At 47.1% G+C, this 22,582-nt stretch overlaps 1 protein-coding gene and 1 long non-coding RNA gene across 4 annotated transcripts in view; one reads left to right on the top strand and one right to left on the bottom strand.

The window, feature by feature from the left end:
• The window catches only part of RNF157 (ring finger protein 157), a 78,289-nt gene extending 73,095 nt beyond the window's left edge, over nt 1-5,194 (bottom strand). For 2 of the 3 annotated variants that reach the window (XR_014714136.1, XM_084648151.1), the window contains exon 1: nt 4,715-5,194. Coding sequence is in view for 2 of the 3 variants with exons in the window: in XM_084648151.1 (XP_084504277.1) it covers nt 4,715-4,802 (88 nt within the window). In the remaining variant the exon portion in view is untranslated. The remainder of the gene's footprint in view (nt 1-4,714) is intronic. The other variant, XM_084648152.1, reaches the window with a different exon arrangement.
• Nucleotides 5,195-5,367: 173 nt separating this feature from the next.
• LOC311531076 lies at nt 5,368-10,959 on the top strand. Its single transcript, XR_014714137.1, has 4 exons — nt 5,368-5,528; nt 6,007-6,145; nt 8,776-8,840; nt 10,346-10,959. It is a non-coding gene; the product is annotated as an uncharacterized lncRNA (long non-coding RNA).
• Nucleotides 10,960-22,582: the final 11,623 nt, after the last annotated feature.

Consider the following 22,582-nt stretch of genomic DNA (forward strand, 5'->3'; position numbering starts at 1 on the left):
GAAGGGTTCATTAGGATCATCTAGTCTGAGCTCCTACATAACGCAGACCAGAGAGTCTCACCCAGCGATTCCTGCCTCAGGAGTACATCGACACCGCGTCAGCTGACTTGAGCCAGCCAAGGATCTTTCAGTGCAGTGTAGACATACCCTAATAGTCCAACGACCTGAGGCTGAACTACACAGCCATTAGAAAGACATCCAGACTTGATTTAAAGACTCCAGGTGATTGGGGCATTTGCCACAACCCTTGGTGATCTGTTCCAACAGTTAGTTACTCTCACTGTTAAACATCTGCCTCTTGTTTCCAGTTGGGTAAACTGGGGGTCTGGGTACACTTATCCCAGCACATACAATCTTCAAATTGGCTTCCACATCACTACATCCCCTGAGGAGCTGCTACACAGGAGACTTATGAACGGATGCTTTGGAGGTGCTCCCCCTGTTTGTCTATGGGGCAGAGGGGAATGAGAAGAACCAGGCGCAGTGTCCACAGTTATACCTGTCCAGCGACTCTAAACATCTCACGGGAGTGATGGAAGAGTAGCTACAGCCACCCTTCCAGCCCACAGAGCACGGGGAAGGAGCTACAGAACCGCAATCTAGCGCTGGTGCATCGCCCCGCCCCGAGCCTCCTGCACGCTTCACCCACCGTAGAGCTCGAGTAGTGAGTTGAAGTAAATTTCACCCTTAAACCTGGGGCGCAAGCTGAGTTACTTGCACCTTTCAGCCAGTAGAAAGGAAACTAGATGTAACTAGGGAGCAGAGAAAGGGAGTCACCTTTTTCCCACACAATGAATAATAGTGCATTTCAATTCTTCACATAACCACCCCGACCCAGCTTAATGAGAAGCAAGAGGACATGGCCAGATTTCATTAATATGGCTGCATGTGTCTGACAACTTGCACGCATGAGTAAAGTGCCCGAGTCAGCAGAACCATGACTTTGGCCAAAGCAGCGTCTCAGACTTTCAACAGAGAAACAGCTCTGGCTGGGTAGAATAAGACACTTACGCAGTGAGGGAAAGGGCACCTGACAAGCCCCATGCTACAGGCTGATCAGTTAGGCCCGGAACCCCCAAATCTATGAGAAAACAATGGGAGCTGCAAAACCGCCGCACCTCTGAAGCAGGGAACCAAGGACCATGCCTACGTTCTGAGCCCCACCACTCCCACTTTGCTACAGCTATCATGTTCCCCCACCTCCGGAGAAGGTTACTTGTAATTATACACCCAGCTCTCGATTTACATTCCCAACGTTTGCATTTCAGAGACTGTTTACACTTCACACATGCGATGCATGACACTTGTAGAAATCAGCACCGCAAGCATCTCGCCCAGAACTGTTCTAACTCAGCTGTCCTGCAAAACTGAAAGAAAATCCCACTTAAGACCACGAGCAAAACAACTGTAATCTCTCTTGGTCACTAGTCCCCGGTCATCTTAGGTTTGGATGGTTGTATTTGCTCCCAACACAACTTCCGATAAACAACCAACTTAGTGAATTACTACTTCAGTTCCCGGTGCAGCCTCACAACTCTGGACCCGAAACACACTAAAAAGAAAAAAAAAAAAATCACATGGGGGAACCCAGACAGTGCTGGGATCTGCCCTAATGCACCACGCTGCACTTGGCCTCGTAACAGAGTGCTCCAGTACCAGATTTGACACAGCCGAGAAAACTCTGTCCCCAAGCAACCGAGCTGAAGATGAGAAAGTCCTTCTCATTCATGCAGAGGTCACTTTATACAGGAGCAGGATAAAGACATATACCCCAACACCGCAGCCTCCAGTCTATTCAGTCCTTGACATTTTGAGTACATCAAATCATGGTACTACTAAACTAACCCATTGCCCTTCCTCAGCATCTTCCATCTGAGGACTGCAAAGCAGCTTACAGACATTGATGAATTATGCCTCTCAAATCCTGGTGAAGTAAGTGGGGGAAGTATTATCACCCTCATTTCACAGGTAGGGAAACTGAGGCTCAGAAAGGTTAAGTGACTTGCCTGGGATGACAGAGCCAGGAATAGATTCCCTGGGGCGGGGCCTCGGAGGAAGCGGCGATATGGGGGGCAGAGTCATGGTTTGGGCACCGGTGCCCCCTCCCCACTTTTAGGAAGCTTCCACCATTCCTGATGGGGATCTGAGGCAGAGAGATTAAATGACTTTCCCAAGGTCACACATGGAGTCTGTGGCAGCACCAGGAGTTAAATCCACATCTCTCAAGTACTCATCCAATACCTTAACTACAAAGCTATCATTCCTCCTCTTCACGGGTTTCCTTCTGAACTTGAGATACCTACTATAAATGTCACTCGTTTCCTGCCCCCCCAAAGATTGTCCATCAGTTCACGATGCAAAGCTTAGTTACAGTTAAGTAAGGCAAAATAAAAGGATGCAACAAAAATGACAGCATTTAAAACGACTCATGGGAAAGTGGAAAGAGAATCATCTCCAGCAGTCCCAGCACACACCAACCTCACAGCATCTACTGCAGTACTCAGGGACTCCGCATAACTTCCCTTGCTGTAAAAACATGCAACTCCTGCGTGTGCATCAAGAGGAGATTAAAAGCAGCAGGAATCACCGGTTTAAAATTATGACCCCACCAGAATACACCTTGTAGCATGACTGGTGGAAAAGACGTTGTTAAAGGTCAAAAAGAGGTTGTTAAAGGTCAATAACCAGACAGATGTTTCAGCAGACCAGTTCCAGCTGTGCTCGCTATTACAAAGGCAAGCACATATTTTCAGTACGGAAACACAGTTTATGTTAGCGGTAATTCTTTCTAAAAAGGTCCTTGATAGTAATTAGCTAGTAGTTTCTTATAGCACTGAAGACCCTTAACTTTTACCTTAACCTATTAATAATATTCAGTGCCTCAAGGCTCGTTTTGCAAACCAAGTACAAATGCATAGTGGATCAAGTTTCAGAGTAACAGCCGTGTTAGTCTGTATTCGCAAAAAGAAAAGGAGGACTTGTGGCACCTTAGAGACTAACCAATTTATTAGAGCATGAGCTTTCGTGAGCTACAGCTCACTTCCTCAGATGCATATCGTGGAAACTGCAGCAGGCTTAATATATACACAGAGAATATGAAACAATACCTATTCCCACCCCACTGTCCTGCTGGTAAGACATCTTCAAAATATGCACCCCCTAATGTAACACTTTGCACATCCATATCACCTTCCATCCAAGGATCACAAAACTCTTCGTATTTATTACTGAATTAACCCTCTCATAAGATAGACATTGGCATTCCCATTATACAGGGGGGAAAGGAGGTCAGTCTTTCCTCAAGGTCACTCGCTCTTCCATGAGGAAGAGCCAAGAGCAGATTCCCAAACTGCTGACTCTCAGTACTGTGTGGTTTCATCTAGAGCAGTGCTACTCAAAGGGGTGGTCCGCGGATCGGTGCCAGTCCGCAAGCCATCGGCTGCCAGTCTGCTCGCATCTTGGAAAAAAAAATTGCCAGTCCCCCACATCAGATAGCTTGAGAAGCACTGCGCTAGACCAGGCATCCTGCCTGCATGATCATGTCAGAAGCACAGGTTCAGCAGCTAGGAGAATTGCAAACCACACTCATGAAATCCTCAGGGGAAGGGTTGGTCCCAGATTGATCAACAGGGAACCCGACAGGAGTTTAAACAATGGTTTTAAAAATAACATGCAGCCCTGGTGAGTATCTGTAAAAGCACAAGCCCCCAGTGCTTTGAGTTATATTGTCACCCTGGGAATTATTCTTCAAAACACAAAAGAAAAATGAAGTGGAACATGATACAGCTAAGTTTTTAAAGCCAGACAATTGTTTGCACCTTGTAATGGCAATGTATCAATGCAATCTGCTATTTAAAAGAGAATCATTAAGCTGGCAGACTGGAATTGAACCTGTACTTATTGAAGTTCTTGTCAGAACCCAAAGTTCTTTCCTCGCCATTGAATATTCGTAACCCGTTCTTTTCCGTGCCACACAAATAATGCATAATGCTAGCAAGAACGGCTGATGACACAGCTTTGTGTAACAGGCCAGAATTTTATAACCCCCCACCCAGCGTTTATCCATTTGATTTTTCTAAATGCAAGTAACACACGAGCCAAACATTCCAACCTGTGTGAACAGACATAAGACACCGCACTTACGGTTAATGTGTATTCCATCCATGCACACACAAAGATGGGTATGTAGCAATTCATTGTGGGATGCTGTGGCCCCAATTCAGTTTTTACTAGGGACTTCAAAGGGAATTTTGTCAGACCAAGGACTGAGCAAAACTCAGTTAAGTCTCTGGATTTAGCCCTATAGCTGTAGCCACATTAGATACAATTAATAAAACAAATAGAATAGAAAGTCATTTCTTTACCACTGAGCACAGTGCCATGAATGTCACCAATATAATTCAGGCCCCATGTAAAAATATTGCAGCCTTACAGAGTATCAGCAGGCAAGCAAGGGAAAAGAGGATTTAGGGCAGTCCAGACCTTTGAGAACCTTTGCCTGGAAGCTCATTCTTCCTGAAACAAACTCCACGAAAACCGATCAACTTCAGAAACTACTGCATCGCCTCCCACCCCGCAAAAGGACCGGACCAGCCCTTTTCCCTCGCCACACAGGGTGAAATGATTGCGACACTAGTTGAGGTTGGAGTTACCTCCTGAGCGTGCACAGGTCAGTCACACTGCTTCCCATACCTCCCCGCTCTTTAAGCCTTACCGGATTTCGGAGGATATCTGTAGACGGAATTAGAAGGGATGTCCACCTCTTCCACCCCGGCGTTCTGCCTGCTGGTCAGCGCGCCCATGGCTGCGCCTTGCAGAGGGGATCCAGGGGCTGGGAGGTGCTGCTGGGCTGGAGGGGGGGGAATGCAAGAGCCGGCAATGCAAGCGCGGGAGGAGGAGGGCAGCCTCACAGTGCCCTCAGTCAACCGCACTGGCTGTGCCCCCTGCTCCTTCAGTGGGGCGGCTGCCGCCTTGACTCTCCTGCTGCTGCTGAGCAGGGGACAGGAGCAGCTGCCCTCCCTCCCATCCCTTCCTCGCCGGAGCGGAACGCACGGGCTGGGCTGGGGCTAGCGGGGGCCCCTCCTGGAGCACTGCGGCTCACCAGGGGCGGGGGGTGGTGCCTGCATCGCCAGGGCTGAGGATGCCGCCGCCGCCGCCGCTGGAGGGCCGGGAGGCAGCCCCTGCCCGCAGCAGCATCCTCTCCCCCTGCGCCGGCAGCCGCGCCGAGCCGCTGCACGGGGGCTGGGCGCCGCCTTGACGTTAGGGCGGCTCGCCAGCCAATGGAGGCGGGGAGCCGGCAGCTGTCACCGGCCGGGCCGGGCCGGAGCCGCCTGCAGGCAGCTGCACGAGCTCACCCGGCTGCGGCAGCAGCGGCGCCCCAGCTGGGGCAGGGTCTGGGCTCGCGGGGCAGCGCGGCACGGGTGCCTCGGGGCCAGCGGCAGCCCCAGCCCGGGGAGGGAGGAGCAGCCCCTGCTGCTCAGAGCCAGGCCCTGCAGCCTCGAGCTGGACCCAGAAGCCACCTGCCGGAGGTACCTTCTGTGCATGGAGAAGCGGCGGGGTGGGGGGGGCCTCCCGCTCCGGAATTCCCCAGGCTGGGGCTGGGGCTGCGGCCCCTGCTCGCTCCCCTCCCTCTGCTGGGTGACCAGATGTCCCAAATGTATAGGGACAGTCCCGATATTTGGGGCTTTGTCTTATATAGGCGCCTATTGCCCCCCACCCCCGTCCCGATTTTTCACACTTGCTGTCGGGTCACCCTACCCTCTGCGCAAGGGGCGGGAAGGATTCGCTCGGCAAGTCTGTTAACCCGGTCTGACCTCCTGCCCCTTCAACAACAACTCCCCCACTCCCCGGAGGGAGTCCCTTAGTGGCACCAAAGGGGCACCCCAGTTGCTTACAGCAACTTCCCTAGCCTGGCTGGGAGCTCACTAGACAGGGGGCTCTTTCCACTGAGGCTAGACTGGTCTTGGAACTCCCTTTAAATGGGCCAAATGTGTCTTTTTTTCGCAGGAAAAAGTTGGGCCCCAGCCCAGCCAGTTGTTCCCCGCCCATGGACTGCACTGGGGATTCACCCGCAGAGCTCAGTGCAGGATCAGGGTCCCAGTACCTTGCTGATTATACTTGAAAACCCAGGCCCAGAGCCACAAAGGTACGTCAGCCCTTAAGTCTGGGCTTTAGGGGCCTACGCCCCAGCTTTGGCCACTGAACTCCCACCAAACCCTGTAGGCGGCTGCACGGGCTCAGCTCCTCAGTACCCTGCATTTCTGCCTGGGGGCCAGTGCACTGCCTCTCTCTAGCATCCAGACACCTGTCTCCACCTAATCCCAGAGCAATTCAAAACCCGGGGGAAGACAAACGCCTAAATCGCACACTGGGTCCAATCCGGTCGGCGTGCTCAGGGGCCGCCTATGGGATCGGAGCCCATTCAAAATCCTGCCAGAAGAGAAGCTGCTGCCACCCACGGTATAACTTCCAGTCCAGTGGTTAAAGCATTCATCCATGGCAGAGGGGGAGAAAGGATTTGAACAGGGGTCTCCCACCTAAGCTGTCTGACTCCAGGCGGCCAAGCAGGGATAGGCATCTCCCTGCAGCCTGGATTTAGGCGCCTGTTTCCAAGAGCGGGGCAAGGCTTAGAACATACCGCTCTCGTGGGCATCTCCCATGGGGCACTTAGGTGGCTCTTCGCCTAGCGTCCTGACTTTTGTGGGTCCCATTCTAAGGCGCCTCTCTCCCCATTCATTGTATAAGGAGCCTGGACACCTAACTAAGCTTTGGGGACCGCACCTAAAAGTTAGGCATCATGATGCTTAGTGTTGCAATGCCAAAGTCCCTTCATAGATCCCCCCGCAGAGGCACCGTCTGTTCTGTACAGACATGGTAAACCAGTGGCTCTTTTTTTAAGTGTAGATGTTTTACCTCATTTCCCCACCTACCTCCTTGTTTGCGTTGTACTGTGAAGTGGTTGTCAGGCTCCACCTCAGAAGTGGCTGCATATCATTGGTACTCCCCATATAGCAGCTGAGAGGAAAGATATTATATAAATGTGAAATTATTATTATTTATCCTCAGACACCCTCTTAATGCTTCCTGGAGTTCCCATACATACAAACACACTTTTCTCCAAACTACTTGAGTATCTGCTCCAGAACAAGGTTCCATGGGAATATGATGCCATTTTTAAAATATCATTGTTCTGACCTATTTTCATATATAAATGTTGGAGAACAGAAACTTCTTTAAAAATGCTAGAAATTAATCAATCCTGCAATGCAAGTTAATGGAGGATCACATGAATTTACTTTAAGTTGATATCACAATTGCTACAAATACTAAATCAGAGAGGCATGTATGAAATCAGATAAATGACCACTTTGCCCTAAGATGTGTATTCGGTAATGAATGAAACTTCTAATGGCTTTTCTCTGCTCCATAGGTTCCACATTTCTTTCATTTAGAACTTCCTGTTTCTCTGAAGGATCAGGAAATTAGTGCAAACACCCAAAACTCTAAACATATTAAATGCTGGATGTGTTTCATGTCAAACAATTGCTTTTGATTCTCTATAAAGAATACATGCAGCATTGCCAACTGGAAAATCATGACTCAGGCCCTCAAAAATAATGAGATTTTACAAAGACAATAACTTTGGGTTCCTTTTACTCGCCTTTTGGTTTTTGAACCTTTGGGGTACACTCAGGTCTCATTTTCAAGCTTTTTTTCTGAAGCTCTGGAGGTTAGAAACATACCTTTTTCTTTTCTTTTTTTTTTAATGGAAGCTGAGAGTCTCACATATTCACATGACTCCAGGAGCCGGAGCTTTAAGAAAAGCACCCCCAAAAAATGAGACTAGCAATCACATCCAAGAGCTGACAACACTGATTCAATGCCTGGCACTGCACTTCATGCAGATCAGACACTGCCACAAGAATTTTGCTCCCATGCAGATTGCAGGACTGGCCTTTTGAGCACTCTGAATGCATCCGATGAAGAGAGCTGTAGCTCACGAAAGCTCATGCTCAAATAAATTTGTTAGTCTCTAAGGTGCCACAAGTACTCCTGTTCTTTTTGTGAATACAGACTAACATGGCTGCTACTCTGAAACCTATATTATTTTAGTTCACTTTATTTATCCCTGCAGCTTGCATGTTCATTTTACAAGCAACAATTTCTCCATTCCACCCACTCCTTTTCCCCCATGTTGACACACTTTCTTACATCTGTGTGCCAAACAGAGCCTTAGGCCCTAATCCTGCAGAAGGTCTGGAGGAGCAGACCCCCTGCACTTGCATGGAGTCCCAATTATGTCAGTGGGGAAATCTGCCCACCCAGACCTTACAGCAGGACTGAAGGCTTGTATTTCACTTTCCAGCAAACCTATGCCTCCTTCTTTTCATATCTGTGGAGCTCCAATATTATTATTTCATGGGCTAGCTATCCTCTCTTTTGATCCCTTTACAAAAACGATAAGAGATGGAGGATGGTATGAAGGTTGCTGAGGATACATTCAGTTACATGGTGTTCGGTGTTTTTGGTGGCTGAACACTATAATTGGTCTTTGTATCACATTTATTCTCTTGACACGCCAAGTAATTGCATTTATATAGAAAATGGTTGGCAAGTATTTCTGGAACAAATACCCATATCTGCACACAAAAAAGCTCATCCTTAAATATTAGTGCAAACAGAAGACTGTCCTGTGAAAGTCTGCAGAAAAGGAGACAGCATGGATGGATCAAATCACAAGTCAGATTTCACATGCATGTTTGAATTCTTTTGCAGCCATTCATCCAGCTCTAGTCTTGATGCTGAGCCCTCACCAAGCAACTATAACCTGGCAGCCAAGGGTAGGTTTGAGCAAATTACAGGTTAAAGGCAAATGTTAAACTTAAGACACATTTTGCATCTGTTTTTTCCAGAATAAAACTTCATAGATTTTAGGGAATAAAAGCAAAACTAAGATTGACAGACAATGTAACATTGGCAATTGACATCATCACTAAAAGAAATGGAAGCGTACGAATTGATAACTGACGGTTTTCTTTTCTGTGTACCACACCTTTAAGGTTAACCAATTTATTTGAGCATAAGCTTTCGTGAGCTACAGCTCACTTCATCAGATGCATACTGTGGAAAGTGTAGAAGATCTTTTTATATACACACAAAGCATGAAAAAACACCTCCCCCCACCCCACTCTCCTGCTATATAATTATCATACACATTGTAAGGAGAGTGATCACTTTAGATAAGCTATTACCAGCAGGAGAGTGGGGTGGGGGGAGGTGTTTTTTCATGCTTTGTGTGTATATAAAAAGATCTTCTACACTTTCCACAGTATGCGTCCGATGAAGTGAGCTGTAGCTCACGAAAGCTTATGCTCAGATAAATTGGTTAGTCTCTAAGGTGCCACAAGTCCTCCTTTTCTTTTTGCGAATACAGACTAACACGGCTGTTACTCTGAAACTTTTAAGGTTGCTAGTAGTCTGCTGTCTGCAGCCCCTGACATTTTGTGAGGCTAAACTGACAGTGTGTTATGGAGCCAGAGACGCACAACAAACTCCACTGTCTAACCGGGACTTTGCTTTTATTCCTCAGTCTTTGTAAACATCATTTAGTCTAGAAATACAGTCTGTGGCTGGGGATGGAAAACACAGCAGAAGTTACATACTCTATATAGGGCCCAATTCTGCAAACCACTAGTGAACTCAATGGGAGTTCGACACAGTTTGTTCTGCATAGTCAGATCCCTGCCTTTCAAGCCCCACTGAAGTCAATGAAGTCCAGCTGTGCAGAGCAAGGTGCAGGAGCAAGGCTAAGAGAGGCTTGTGGGATCAGGCCCATGCAGCTAGAGATGGTCTGATCCAAAACTCCGTATCCAAACCTACCTGAATTTTGGGGAAGAGGGTCAGAATTCAAACCTGGATCCAAATTTCATGGCTGGGGTGAACTAAGCACGCTGGATCTGCACAGCTTTCAGCTTTGGCAGGTGCAAATGCCAGAGGTGGGTCTGAATTTCAGTGCTCAGGATCCATCTCCATATTCACTTCTGCATAGAGAAAACCCCAGGGAAGTATAAACATGGGCACGGGAGAAACATGGGGGAGAAAGAGCCAGCACATTTCATTAGAATGAATCCCATTAAACAGACTGCAGGATTTTACAGCAGACAATAATTCAAAGTTACACCCACAAAGAGCCATAAAACACCAGTCATTATGCCCAGTGTTGAAGTTTTACGGTGTCGTACTGCAGTGTAGTATTTTATGGTGCAGTGCCGTAGTGGAGGAATGTTGTTCAAGAATATTGCTACGGGAGGATCTGAGTCTAGGTCTTTTTTTTTTCCTTTCGAAGCATTGCTTGCAGAATTTAAATACTGTATCTCGTCAGGCAAAACACTGACAGCCAAAACAAAGTCAAGGCAGATATAGCTGGGCCAACATACAAGGCTCAATGTCTCCAGCTTGGAGAGGCGGGGGCAATGGAAGAGAGACAGGCAGTGTTTAGACTGACTCTGCATCTGTTGTGCAAGACCCGAGGGCTGAAGCACTAAGCCTATTCATCTAGTAGCTTAGGAAGCCAGAGTATTCATTAAAGGGGGCGATCGCCAAGAACTGTAATCCTGCTAGCATATCTGTACTCTCTACTGCATCCTTCTTGCCTGGAGTTCCTGCTTTAAAATCTGATCTGACCCTCACTCAGCTGTACTCACTGCAGGGAAGCAGCAGTAAGTGCAAAGTATTAGTTGCTGACATCACCCAGCTTAATAATCATACAGCTGCCGCTCCGGCCTCATGAAGTGGACACACAGGAGGGCAAAACAGCACAGCATCTGGCCTGCCAGGAGTCACAGATGAAGGCTGTAGGGAAACGCTGGCCTGGATCGTGCCATCAGTATCAAGTGGAACCCCTCACTGGAGTGAGCAGCGAGTTCTATTAATGGCATGACAGCACCCTCGGCTGCACAATAAAATACTCTTTTGAATGACTGTTTGGCTGGTATCATTTAGCGATCTCTAAGGAAGGAGTTTCAAGGGGCAATGCAGAATGTTCTGCTAGGACCCACCCAGTCCTGCACTCCTCACCCACACAAAATTCCCCCATTGCATCAATGACTAGCCAGCAGAGAATCAGGCCCTTAAATGTAAACAATACTAAAATTAAATGTAAGGGATTCTGATGCTTGAGAGAAGTGCTGGACAATGAAGCGATTCTTCCACATGGATTAATACTTTGTGATTTTTGCATGAAAATAACTAAGCACGTTACACAGGCAGGTAAATATCATTACCGTCATTTTACTGATGGGGAAACCCAGGCACAGAGAGACAAAGTCACTTGCCTAAGCTGGGGAAAAGTTCAGATCTCCCAAGTCTAGTAGACCCTGCTGCCTCCACTGAGGTCAATAGGCCTACTCCAGGGAGTAAGATGATGAGAATTTGGCCTTGTGTCCATACATCTAATGCACTGTCAGTTCCCTCTCTAACGCTTCAGTGGTGACTGGCATACGCTACCTTCGCGGACAGTTTATCCCAGAGCACCCTTCCCTTCATTGTCTCTGACCCAAGCTCTCTCCTGTAGGAGATAAAGCTTTCCAGATGGCCTTTTGGCTAAGATCTTGCACTCTATCAGTGGCACATTTGACATGTCCTCTGTCAGGAGCCTGTGTGCTGCTCTCACAAGGGGGACGGGCTTAGCTATCTAGGTCAGTAGCTCTTTTTCATCCCTATCTACTGTTTGTTCCATGACCTTCCTTTTTATCTTGCGCTGATTGAAATTGCCATTGGGTTTCTTTGACTCTGTCCTTTCCTGGGCCTCCTCCTACCACCTTGACTGCTCTTTCAGCAAGTCCTCTTGCTCCTCTGCCCATCCCCTTCTGTGCTGATGTTTCCCCACAGATCTGTCCTTAGACCTCTCCTTCTCCACCTCTCTCCTCATGACCTCCCATGGTCTCTCTCATCACCTCAGTGTCCGTGACTGTTGGATCTCTCTCCCCACCCCAGCTCTTCCAGTCTCTTCAACGTACCTACTTGTGAATGTCACACCACAGCCTTAAACGAGCCCTGGATTAAGTGGATTGTCTCATTTTTCCTATTCTACACTCTCCCCTTTCACCAGGGACAACTCCAGTCCCTTTCTCATGACTCAGACTCAGGCTTATCTTTGACTCCTCCCTTTCTTTCTTTCTCTGGATCCAGGATCTTGCCAAATTCTGCCTGATAACACTTCTAAAACCTGCCCCATCCTCTCCAGTCCCTCTGCGAGAACCGTGGTTCTCTTTAACCTGCACCAACAGAACCGCCCTCTTTCTAAACATTCCCCCCACCCCCAGCTTCCCACCTCTCCCCTTCAATCAACTGAATAGTGAGCAGCTCACTTCATCGGCTTCCCGGACTGCCTACCTAAGTCCCTTCACCGGCTCCCTCTCTCTTCTCACAGAATGGAAGCCGTTCACGCACATTTCTAAGGCTTTACACATAACTACATCTCACCTCCCACTGGAAGAAGGGAAACCGAGACTTTCACTCCAGATTCAGGCATTGGAGGGAGCCACATATCACACAACTACCGCCCGGGCCTAACGAGTGAAGACACAGGGGGGAGGGGAGGTTTGAGGAACAGTAAGAGGCCACTCTAGTCTCCTCTAGGTTTTTCACCAAGCAGCCAACAGTCAAATAAACATAGAGGCCTTGTGCTAAACAGCGAACAGCCAGAGATCCCTGAATGGTCCCTTCCTTACCCACCGTAGCAACCTGCATGGACCGTGGGGCACCAATTGCAGGAGGCACACCAAGTCTGTCTCCCTTCACGTGGCTAGAACATTCACTGAAGTTGTTACAGCACGGCTGTAAATAGTTCTTGTAATAAAGAGCCAGTTTAGTTTGATAAGCATGGAGCCCTTTCAAGTTATTACCCAGCCCGTGATACGTGGAACACCCACTATGCCTACAAAGAGTTCATAGACTGGGATTAGTCTACCCGCATCCTTCCCACCGAGTGGAGTTCCAGTTTTCTCTCTGCCTGAAACTGCCCATAGTTACACTTGCCTCTACCTTTTAATTACCAGCCCTTCCACTGCTTATTGATTACCACTGGAAGGTCCTCTGTCCACCACTGTGGCAGGTGTTGCATGGTTGTCTTAATAAATGTCCTGGATTCAGGACAATTTGTTAATCTATCCCTTCCTGCTCAGGCCAAGGTTAGAGTCTATGCACTCCATCAAAATTGCCCATGGAAACTTTATTCACTTTTCACCTCGGTAATATTGCTCATGCCACTGAAGATTTGAGATTTTAAGGGATCAATAATCGGATCAATAATCTGACTGAGAAGCTCAGATTCTTTTGGACAGTGGAGCTACAAAACACTTAATGTCTGATGATTTTGCTGGCCTCTCTCATCTAACAATGGAAAGGGTGAATGCAAGTAAACAAGCAAAATTGATTAATGAGCCTATTGTGGCATGCAAAAGCATCCCCCATACAGACTAAGCAGTGTAGTGGAGCTGGGGAATCTTTTTCTAGCGAACCCTAGGATGTATGGAGTCTGATGTTGAATCCAGTGAAACCACTGGGTCTTCTACCACTGCTTTAACGGAAGAAAGATTGGGCCCATGCTGGAGCGCTTCGTCAGTCCTGGCTAACACAATGTAAAGGCAAAACAGGCTAGCTGTATAACGCTGTCCAGGTGTGCACCCAAGACTAGTTACACCAACAACTTGTGCCCTCATCCAACAACCCAGACATCGTTTTGCCTATGCAAGGAAAAAAACCTAGGAACAGCTCCCCAGTCCTATTGCAGGGTCTGCTGCATGTCACAGGGAACTCAATGTGGGCTCAAAACAGAGGTGAAAGTGGGCCTGTACAGGCCGATACGGCGTACTGGTAAGAAGCCGGGACCGGCCTGTACACAGCCATCGCTGCCCCTTTTGCCGCCCCCGGCAGCGGCCCTGCCGGTGGGGACCCTCCTTACAGCGCTGCTGCAGCAAAGGACCCTCCTTAAAGCATTGCCGCAGCAGTGCTTTAACATCGTTGCCCCTTTTGCCCCCCTCAGGCTGCCAACGGCAGCTGCCCCGGGGCCGGCGATTTAAATTGGCCCAGGGCTCCCGGCCACCACTGCTACCACGACAGCGGCCAGAGCTCCTGGCCCTTTTAAATCGCCACCGGAGCCCCCAGGCGGTGCAGGACAGGCAGTGCAGATGGGCTAGCTGGGGGAGGCTGACCCTGAGCCCCGCCCTTTCCACCCAAGGCCCTGCCCCTTCCGAGGGCCCAGAGCTGGGCCCCCGTACCAGTAAGTGTTTCGTATTACTTTCACCCCTGGCTCAAAACATCAGTTCGGTGAGATTCTGTTGAACACAGATGTGTTTTGCAGACTGATAGGCATTGCTGCTGAACTGGAACCAGCATCAAAACTCACCCTATTGGTCAGTTTAGTCTAGCAGGTAGCATACTGGTTTAGGAGTCAAGAGGGCGAGTCCTAATTCAACTAGTGCACTGTGACCTTGGGCAAGTCACATCTGCTCTGTTTCTTCTCCTCTCCTTCTTCTCCTCCTATAAGCTCTTTAGGGCAGGGGTTGTCTCTTACTCCATGTTTGTACAGCGCCTGGCACAATGAGATCCCAATCTCAGCTGAGGCCTCTAGGCACTACCAAAACACTATTAACAAAAATGTTGCTGAATAAGATGAGTTACAAAGCCAGTTAAGTGGCCTCATTAGAAAAAGGTCACCCTTTTGCTACACTAGTCTTGTCTGCTATTAATGAAGAGATTGGGCCATTCTGAACGTGTGTGAACTACAGAGCTGTTAAAGACAAGTATCCCCTGCTCCAATAACTGATAGGTGAATTGTTTGGCTGCATGGGGCTAAAATATTTTCAAAAGCTGTTGCATGCTGCACTCGCAGTCAAAAGCGGGAATGGGTTGAAAACAGCTTTTCGATATAAATCTGGATTAAATCCGTGGGTTTCAAACTTTTTTTCTGGCGACCCAGTTGAAGAAAATTGTTGATGCCCGTGACACAGCGGAGTTGCTCCCAGCTAATGGGAGTGCAGAGCCGGTTTGAAAACCACTGGGTTATATGAATGTGTTTCATTTTGGACAGACTACTACACTGGCTGCTTTTATTAATGTAGGGAATGGGGTATTTCAAGAGGTCCTCAGATATTTATTGTCTACCTAGATGACCTGTTGGTTTGCAAGTAAAACACAGGCAGATCATAAACAGCATTTAAAGTCAGTTTACAGGTAAGAAATTGGCAGCTCATAAACAACAGTTAAAGGCAGCTTTGTATATCCTTCTACAAACCAGTCAGTACAGCAAATTGGATTTTCAGCAAGCAGGAGATCCAGTACTGTTCCTAAGGTTTATTGTGTCCAGTAGCGGTGTATCTATCTAGGAGCCAATGGAAAGTCACATCCGCCTTGAACTGGCCACATTTAACTTGTGTTGTAGGTGTAAGAACTTTTCTTCCACTTCCAAGTTACTACAGGAAATATGTTGCAAGATTTTGCCTAAATTGCCTTTGTCTTACTCAAAGTGTTTAAAAGCAGCAATGCACCTGAACCAGAACCCCAGACACAAACTGTAATGTTCATGGCATACACACAGAGAAGGTAGATGAAAACAAAATACTCTTGCTGGAAGGTCGCAATGTAACACTGCATTATTTCTTAGAATTCAGAACAATAACACACGAGAACCAAAACCAAAGAGACAGACAAAGCAAGCTGCTCCCTAAAACAGGGAGGCACAACTCACCCCACCTTCCTCTAGGCTGGCTATCTGCAGTGCAGACTGACCGCTGCACCTTCTAGGTCACATGCTTCCCTACAGAGCCATCTAGCCTGCAAACAGGACCAGGAACTCTTCCCTCCTCCCTCCCCTCACTCTTAAAGTGATAGTTTGCATTTTCAACGCGATCCTCAGTACACCACACAATCTCTTCAAACTTTGAGAAAATTCAGATCCAGACTGCATGGATTAATCTGATCTCCATAAAGGACCTTGAACTGGAACCTCCAAGGTCTGAACACCACTGAACTTGAGGAAAGTTCTGGTCCAGATCTGGAACTTCATGTCTTGGGTCCATCTCTAATGAAAGATAAATGCACATTTTTGACGGTGAGTAAAAAGCAAAGACTTGCTGTAGACCAAAATAAGCCTTTCTTTGTGATTCCCCACATTTGCCTTATATAGTTATGACAGATGATTCTGCTAAGGCAGAGAGAGCTGGCTTGAGTCAAGTCCAACCATTGGTTTCAGAGTTTGGACAGTTTACACTGGCTGAACAAATTTATGCTACTTCTGAAAAGGAATGATTGACGATCGTAATGTATGTAAAGAAGCCAAAATGCCTTTAAGAAAGGCATTCTATAGTTTGAATGGATCACACCTCCTTACATTATTTAGAAACTCAAATAAATCTGCCCCAGAGACGGGCCAGCTGGATGGAACTGCTACAGATATGTATGGCTTTGAGAGAGAGTTTTTTTCCCAGGAAGGCTAAGACAGCAACCAAAACCTTAGCTAGGCAGATAGAAATCAATATACTTATTGATGTACAACCTGACCAGAAATGCCTCCCATTGCCTTGAGATACTTATTTTAAACATCCTTGTTTTAATAACATTTTTGGACAATATACAAGCTAGTGTTAACAATATAAAGACAAGAGAACTAGTTCTTCTCCCACTTACACCAGTTTGGCACCAGTATAAAGTCATTGACTGCAGTACAGTTACTCCTGATTTACACTGGTGTGAGTGAGTGGAGAATCTGGCCAATGATAATTACTAGGAGAAAAGAATAACTTATTCTATATATATCCCAGCGTGGCAGAGTCATATGCCTCAAACCTTCTAGATCACCACAATGCTTTCGGCACAACATTTTGGGTTACTTGGGGGAATTGATATAACCAGTAATAACTTCTTGTCTTTGTTTTACTAGCCCAATAAGGTATGTGGAAGGAAGGTTGTGAAATGTGTCTGTGACGTACTGAGATGTAGGCCGTGCGATCGGAGCAGAGTGCAGAAGCGAAGGCATGGTTGGGCGGCAAGCCAATGGTCGGAATCAGGAGTTCAGAGGGAGACAAGGCCTAGGGCTGGAGCAGGCATGGGTTGGAGCAGGCTGGACGGGGAGCAGGTCTGGCACAGCTGCAGGCATGGAACACATTGAGCAGCCACTGGGCTGCTGTTGCTACAGGGCTTAACTGATGGCTCTTCTGGCTAATAAGGGAGTCACTTAAGCTCTGTCTACACTTAAGCTGCTACAGGGGCACAGCTGCAGCTGCTTCAGAGTAGACACTCACTACAGCAACGGGAGGGTTCTCCCATCACTGTAATTAATCCACCTCCCAGAGAGGCAGTAGCTAGGTTGATGGCAGAATTCTTCCCTGGACTGAGCACTGTCTTTGCTGGAGATCAGTTCAGCATGACATAATGCTCAGGGGTGTGGATTTTTCACACCCCTGCACGACGTAGCTGGAACGACCTAACTTTTTAGTGTAGACCTGGCCATACTGAGGGTTTGTTGCACCCCAGTGAGCTCATGGGATTGCTAGGAAACCGAGCCCAGAGGCAGCTGGGTTCCTGATGGTGTCAGCGTAATAAACTTACTTCTTAATTGCCCTTTGGGCTATTGCAAGTGATTCTTTTACCTCCATGGAAACAGATGACGATGGAGTTTGTTACAGACTAGTCCAGGACTAAACATTGTTATGACCCCACTTGTTTGTGGGCTACCATACCAAGGCCCTAATCCCGCAAGCAGCTCCACATAGGCATGCAAACACGTCTGTGGGATTTTTGCATAGGAGCAGGGGACTATCCATGATGATCACCTTGCAGCATGGGGGAGCCTAGACATCAAGGGCCAGATTCTAATCTCAGTCACATTGGGGGAAATCTAGAACCCTCTGACTGCAGTGTGGTTATTCTGGATTCCCATTGGTGTGACTGAGGTCAGAATCTGGCCCGATAATTCTCAGCACCCTTCCTTGCCTTGCTTTCTAACTGTCATCAGGGGAAAGCAGGCTGCAATCCACAATTTGCCAGAAGGTTTTGGAAAACAAAGTGTGGTTTTTGGGAGAGGAATAAAATCTAGTTTTGTCTACAGCTTGTCGCCCTCGGGGGGAGGGACTGACTGATCACAGAGGGTAATGCTGGTCCTCTTGCTAAGGCACCAGAGAGTAACTCAGGAGGTCTAGGTTCAATTCCTGGCTCTGCTACAAACTTCCTGTGTGACTTTGAGCAAATCATGTAGTCTCTCTGTGCTTCAGACCCCCGTCTCTAAAATGGGGTTATACTTCCTTTCTCCCACACTTAGTATGTCTTCCATATTTAGGGTGTGAGCTCTTCAGGACGGGGACTATATCTTATTATGTTTACATACAGCACCTGGCACAATAAAGCTCTGATCTCTAGGTGCTACTGTAATACAAATAGTAAGCTGCTAATCAAACGTTTATTACCATGTCACACGGCTTTGTTAATCAAAGGCAGCCTGACTGGATGAATGGCTGCTGAATCCGTGTACAATCTCTTCCAACAGTCAACTAGTTATGCCCCATCTCATTTAGCTACCTGGACACTGAAGCAACCATTGTTTGACCATTACCTCTCCCCACCCTGCCTTTTTTTGGTGAGTTTGAACACATTAGACAAGTCTCTGATTGGTTCATTATTTTGAATTATTCCGCACGTCTTCAACAAATAATTCTTCACTAACAATTCAGTGTGAACACCCATAAATTGTGCTGTGTTACATCAGCCACATGGTCTGGTTTCTTTTCCCGGATTGGATGACTAATGTAACCAATCCATTGCATTACAATCATCCCTCTTCAGAGAAAAAAGAAAAGGAGTACTTGTGGCATCTTAGAGACTAACAAATTTATTTGAGCAGAAGCTTTCGTGAGCTACAGCTCACTTCATCAGATGCATTCAGTGGAAAATATGGGCCAGCTCAAAGTCCTACACCTCACCAATGCCTGTTATCTCAGTGGGACCTGAGTGGTATATAGGCTTGGTGCTGGCCTTTACTGATTTGGAATGTGAGCTTTTTCTCTTCACCTTCAACATGAATGGGAGTGATGTGCTGGACAGGAGGATAGAGCCTCAGGGACTGAAAGTATGAGGGATGTTTCTGATCTGAATAGGAGAAGGCATTATATTTTGGAGAGGAGGCGCGGGAGGGGATGAATCACTGTACAAAGAGAATAATCATGCCTATTTGTTCACGAGAATCTGACCTTTACAATGTAGAAGAAATGGTCACATTTTGAACCACAGCAAACGTTAGCAAAGCAGGAAACTCCAGATCGTATAGAAACAATTTTTTGAATGTCAGTCGAGTTCCTTTGGTTTGGGTTTTCGTACTTCTGGGGTTACCGAATTACAGAAAGCAAAAGTAGGGCAAGGCCAGTTCTGGATAATTTGGATCAAAATGTTGCTCCAAAGAATACAGTCTCCCACAGCCTGAACAAGAGCTGATATTCCAATTGAATTTACCCACTAGATGACATCATGGTAAAATCCATACATAGCTGTCTGTGTATTTATATTGTCCTCCTCATGATTAGTACAATTGCCATCAACCATAGTGTCTCAGTCTCTGTAGGCTCTTTTCATCTTAAATCAATTATTTTCACTGTGTCTGTTTGCACAGTCCAGGCAGTTCTTTGGACAACACTTGTTTCTCTGTTTAGTTATGTGCTTCAAAGCAGTTTAAAAAAATAGCAGCAAGCAGGCTACTCTGTGATGAACAATCCTACAACAACCAATCAATGTGTGTGAGGTGAAGGCAAGAATGACTGGATCACGAAAGAGATTTCTGTCTCAAATTTCTCACTGGTTAGTACACTGAGTCAAATGTATTATAACATTGACGGGGGTGGGGGGAAGCAAAACACGTAAGCCCAGACGGTGTCTTTTAAACTCCCCTGTCCTCTCTGCATATTTCCCTTGCCTGTCCTTGCTGATGGGGAAGATAGTTGTAAATTTCAGCTTTCTGCTCAATGGCTTCACCATTCCTGAGACGTGATTTCATGATAGGGAACTATAATATCACAAATTGGATTGTGACATCCCTGAAAGTATTGGGCCTGGAAGCAGGCAGATTTGACACTTGTATTAATAACAGCAAGCAGGTACCTGGCTATTTTCAGAAACACAAAGGCCCAGATCCTCAAAGGCATTTACGTGCTCAACAACCATTGAACTCAATGGCACTCAGGCACCTAAGAACCTTTCAGAATCTGGGCCAAAGTTCTTGGCAAAATCAGTCAGGGGGAGGCTGGAAATTCAGGGAAAGGCATTTTGTAGGTAAACAGCAATTTATTAAAATGTTAGTGTTTTAAATGTCAACTCCATCTGGAGTTACCTGTTAGATTAATGGTGTATTTGACATTCAGTTCCTCCTTATACTTAACTTTCCTATGTTAGCGCCACAGGTGTGCTTGATGCTCCGCAGAGAAGCTGGGAGGAATGGTCCCTGCCTTCACAAGTTTATGGCTCCAATCCTGCAATGAGAATCCCTTGGGCAATCCCCTGCTTCTGAATGGAGCATCATTGACTTCAGTGGGTCTGCATACACGTCCAGGGATCTGCCCTTGCAGAGTAGCTGGCAGGTGCCGAGCCCATGTTTTGCTGCCACTGAAGTCAGTAGGACTCCCACTGGTACTGGATCAGACTGTAAGGCCCACACACTTACTACCAAGTGTAGTGCTTACTCCTGTGACTGATTTAATTGCTTACAGCAGTAACACAGACTCTGGGTCAGATTCTCAGCAGATGTAATTGATTTACACCAATGTATACCACCTGAAAAGCTGGACCAGCATCTGCAAAGTTAGGCTTTAATATCAAATGACAAACCTGGGACCCTTGAATGGGGAAGGGTGAGAGTACATAAAATAAGATTGGGTGGGTGCTAAGGTGGCTTACATTGTGGTTACATTTTTTAGCTGTTCCCTCTGGGGGGGGGGGGGGGTGTTTGAAGGAATGTAATAAAAGGTGGGGTTAAAGGCAGGATCTGAAGGGGAGGACAATAACATGGCAGGGAGGATGTTGCTGGTGTAGAGTGAAAGTACAGAAGTGCTTGCCTGAAAGGAAACAGAGGGGCCCTTGAGGGAAATAGAATTGGTGGAGTGCAGGGGCCTAAAAGTATGAGAAGAGGGAAGCTGGTGATGAGTCTGTTTCTTCTTCAAAAGTCGATCACCTCACTAACACCTAATGCTGCATAGGCGGAAGCAAAGCCTATCACAGAATCTGGGTAATTGGGCTACATGCTGGGGATTTCTGCTGGAATAGGAGGAATTCTCACCCCTGGGTCCATGGAGCTGGCCACAGATTACGTTGCCAATATGGGAAGCATGATGGAGCTGCACAGTCATGGAACTACTAGCTCTGCCCTGAGACCTCCCTTGTCTTACCCTTTCCCCAAATCCCACCTTTCAGGCAGTGCACAATGAGCCACACGCTCCTAGCAACCTGGATCCCACTCCTGCCCCAGCAGAAATGCCTGGATGGATCCACTCCTGCAGGATGCTCTATGCAGTTGGAAGCAGCGTTTGCCCCTGTGAGCAGCTCTCATACACTGTTGAAAGTGCCTGACACTGTCTGCTCTTGGAAAAACACCAATTAGAGCTCTAAATTCAGATCTTGGCAAGTACAAAGCCTCTGCAGGTCATCTTCACCTGACTGTGGCAAGCAGGACCAACCCTAGGCATTCTGCTACCCAGGGCAGAAAATGTTTCTGTCGCTTCCTGAGCAGCTGAACAAAAAAAAAAAAAAAGTGTGTGTGAGGAGAACACCCGAGTGCACCCTCAGGTGTTGCTGTGCAGGGTGATTACCCTGATCGCTTGCCCCTAAGGATGGTCCCGGTGGGAAACTCATTCAGGAAAAATGAATGGCTCCTCACACAAATTCAGCAAGAGAGCCAATAGAGGCTAGTGGACTGAGCAAGGTGCTGGAAGTCAGGAATTCCTAAGCCCTAATATTAGCGCTCCAAATACGTTGTGTGTGATCTCACATTACTTGACCTCTCTCTACCTCAGTTCCACATCTGTAAAACAAGTATGACACTTACCTGTCCCACGTGGACTGTGTGCATCTTCATTCATTTATGCCTCATTAAGACCCTCTGTCAGAATTTGGTTTGTCATCACTTCTGTAAAAGCGGCAAAGAGTCTGGTGGCACCTTATAGACTAACAGACATTTATATGGCACTCAACAGTTTATTGTCTGCGTGCTTCAAAAACTTGAAGTCTGTGAGAAACTATAATTAAAGGCATTTTGCAGATAGGTAAACTGAGGCACAGAGCAGCAATGTCACTTGCTCAAGGTCACACCGTGAGCCTGTAGCAGAGCCAGGAACACAGCCCAGCTTTGACACCATAGAGACCTGGGGCCTGATTGTCTTGGCAGTTATAGGCAGAAGCCAGTGGGAATTCCACATATGCAACTGGTGGGATAACAGGGCCCTGCAGAATTAACTTTTCACTGGAAGTGGGATTCTCACACACATCTATCCAAGGGGCTGATTCTAAATCCTTCCCATGCCCTCAAAGGGCACGAAGGTTTGAGGTGTTA

This window comes from Lepidochelys olivacea, assembly GCF_965140295.1.
Source record: "Lepidochelys olivacea isolate rLepOli2 genome assembly, chromosome: 14".
Classification (NCBI taxonomy): domain Eukaryota; kingdom Metazoa; phylum Chordata; order Testudines; family Cheloniidae; genus Lepidochelys; species Lepidochelys olivacea.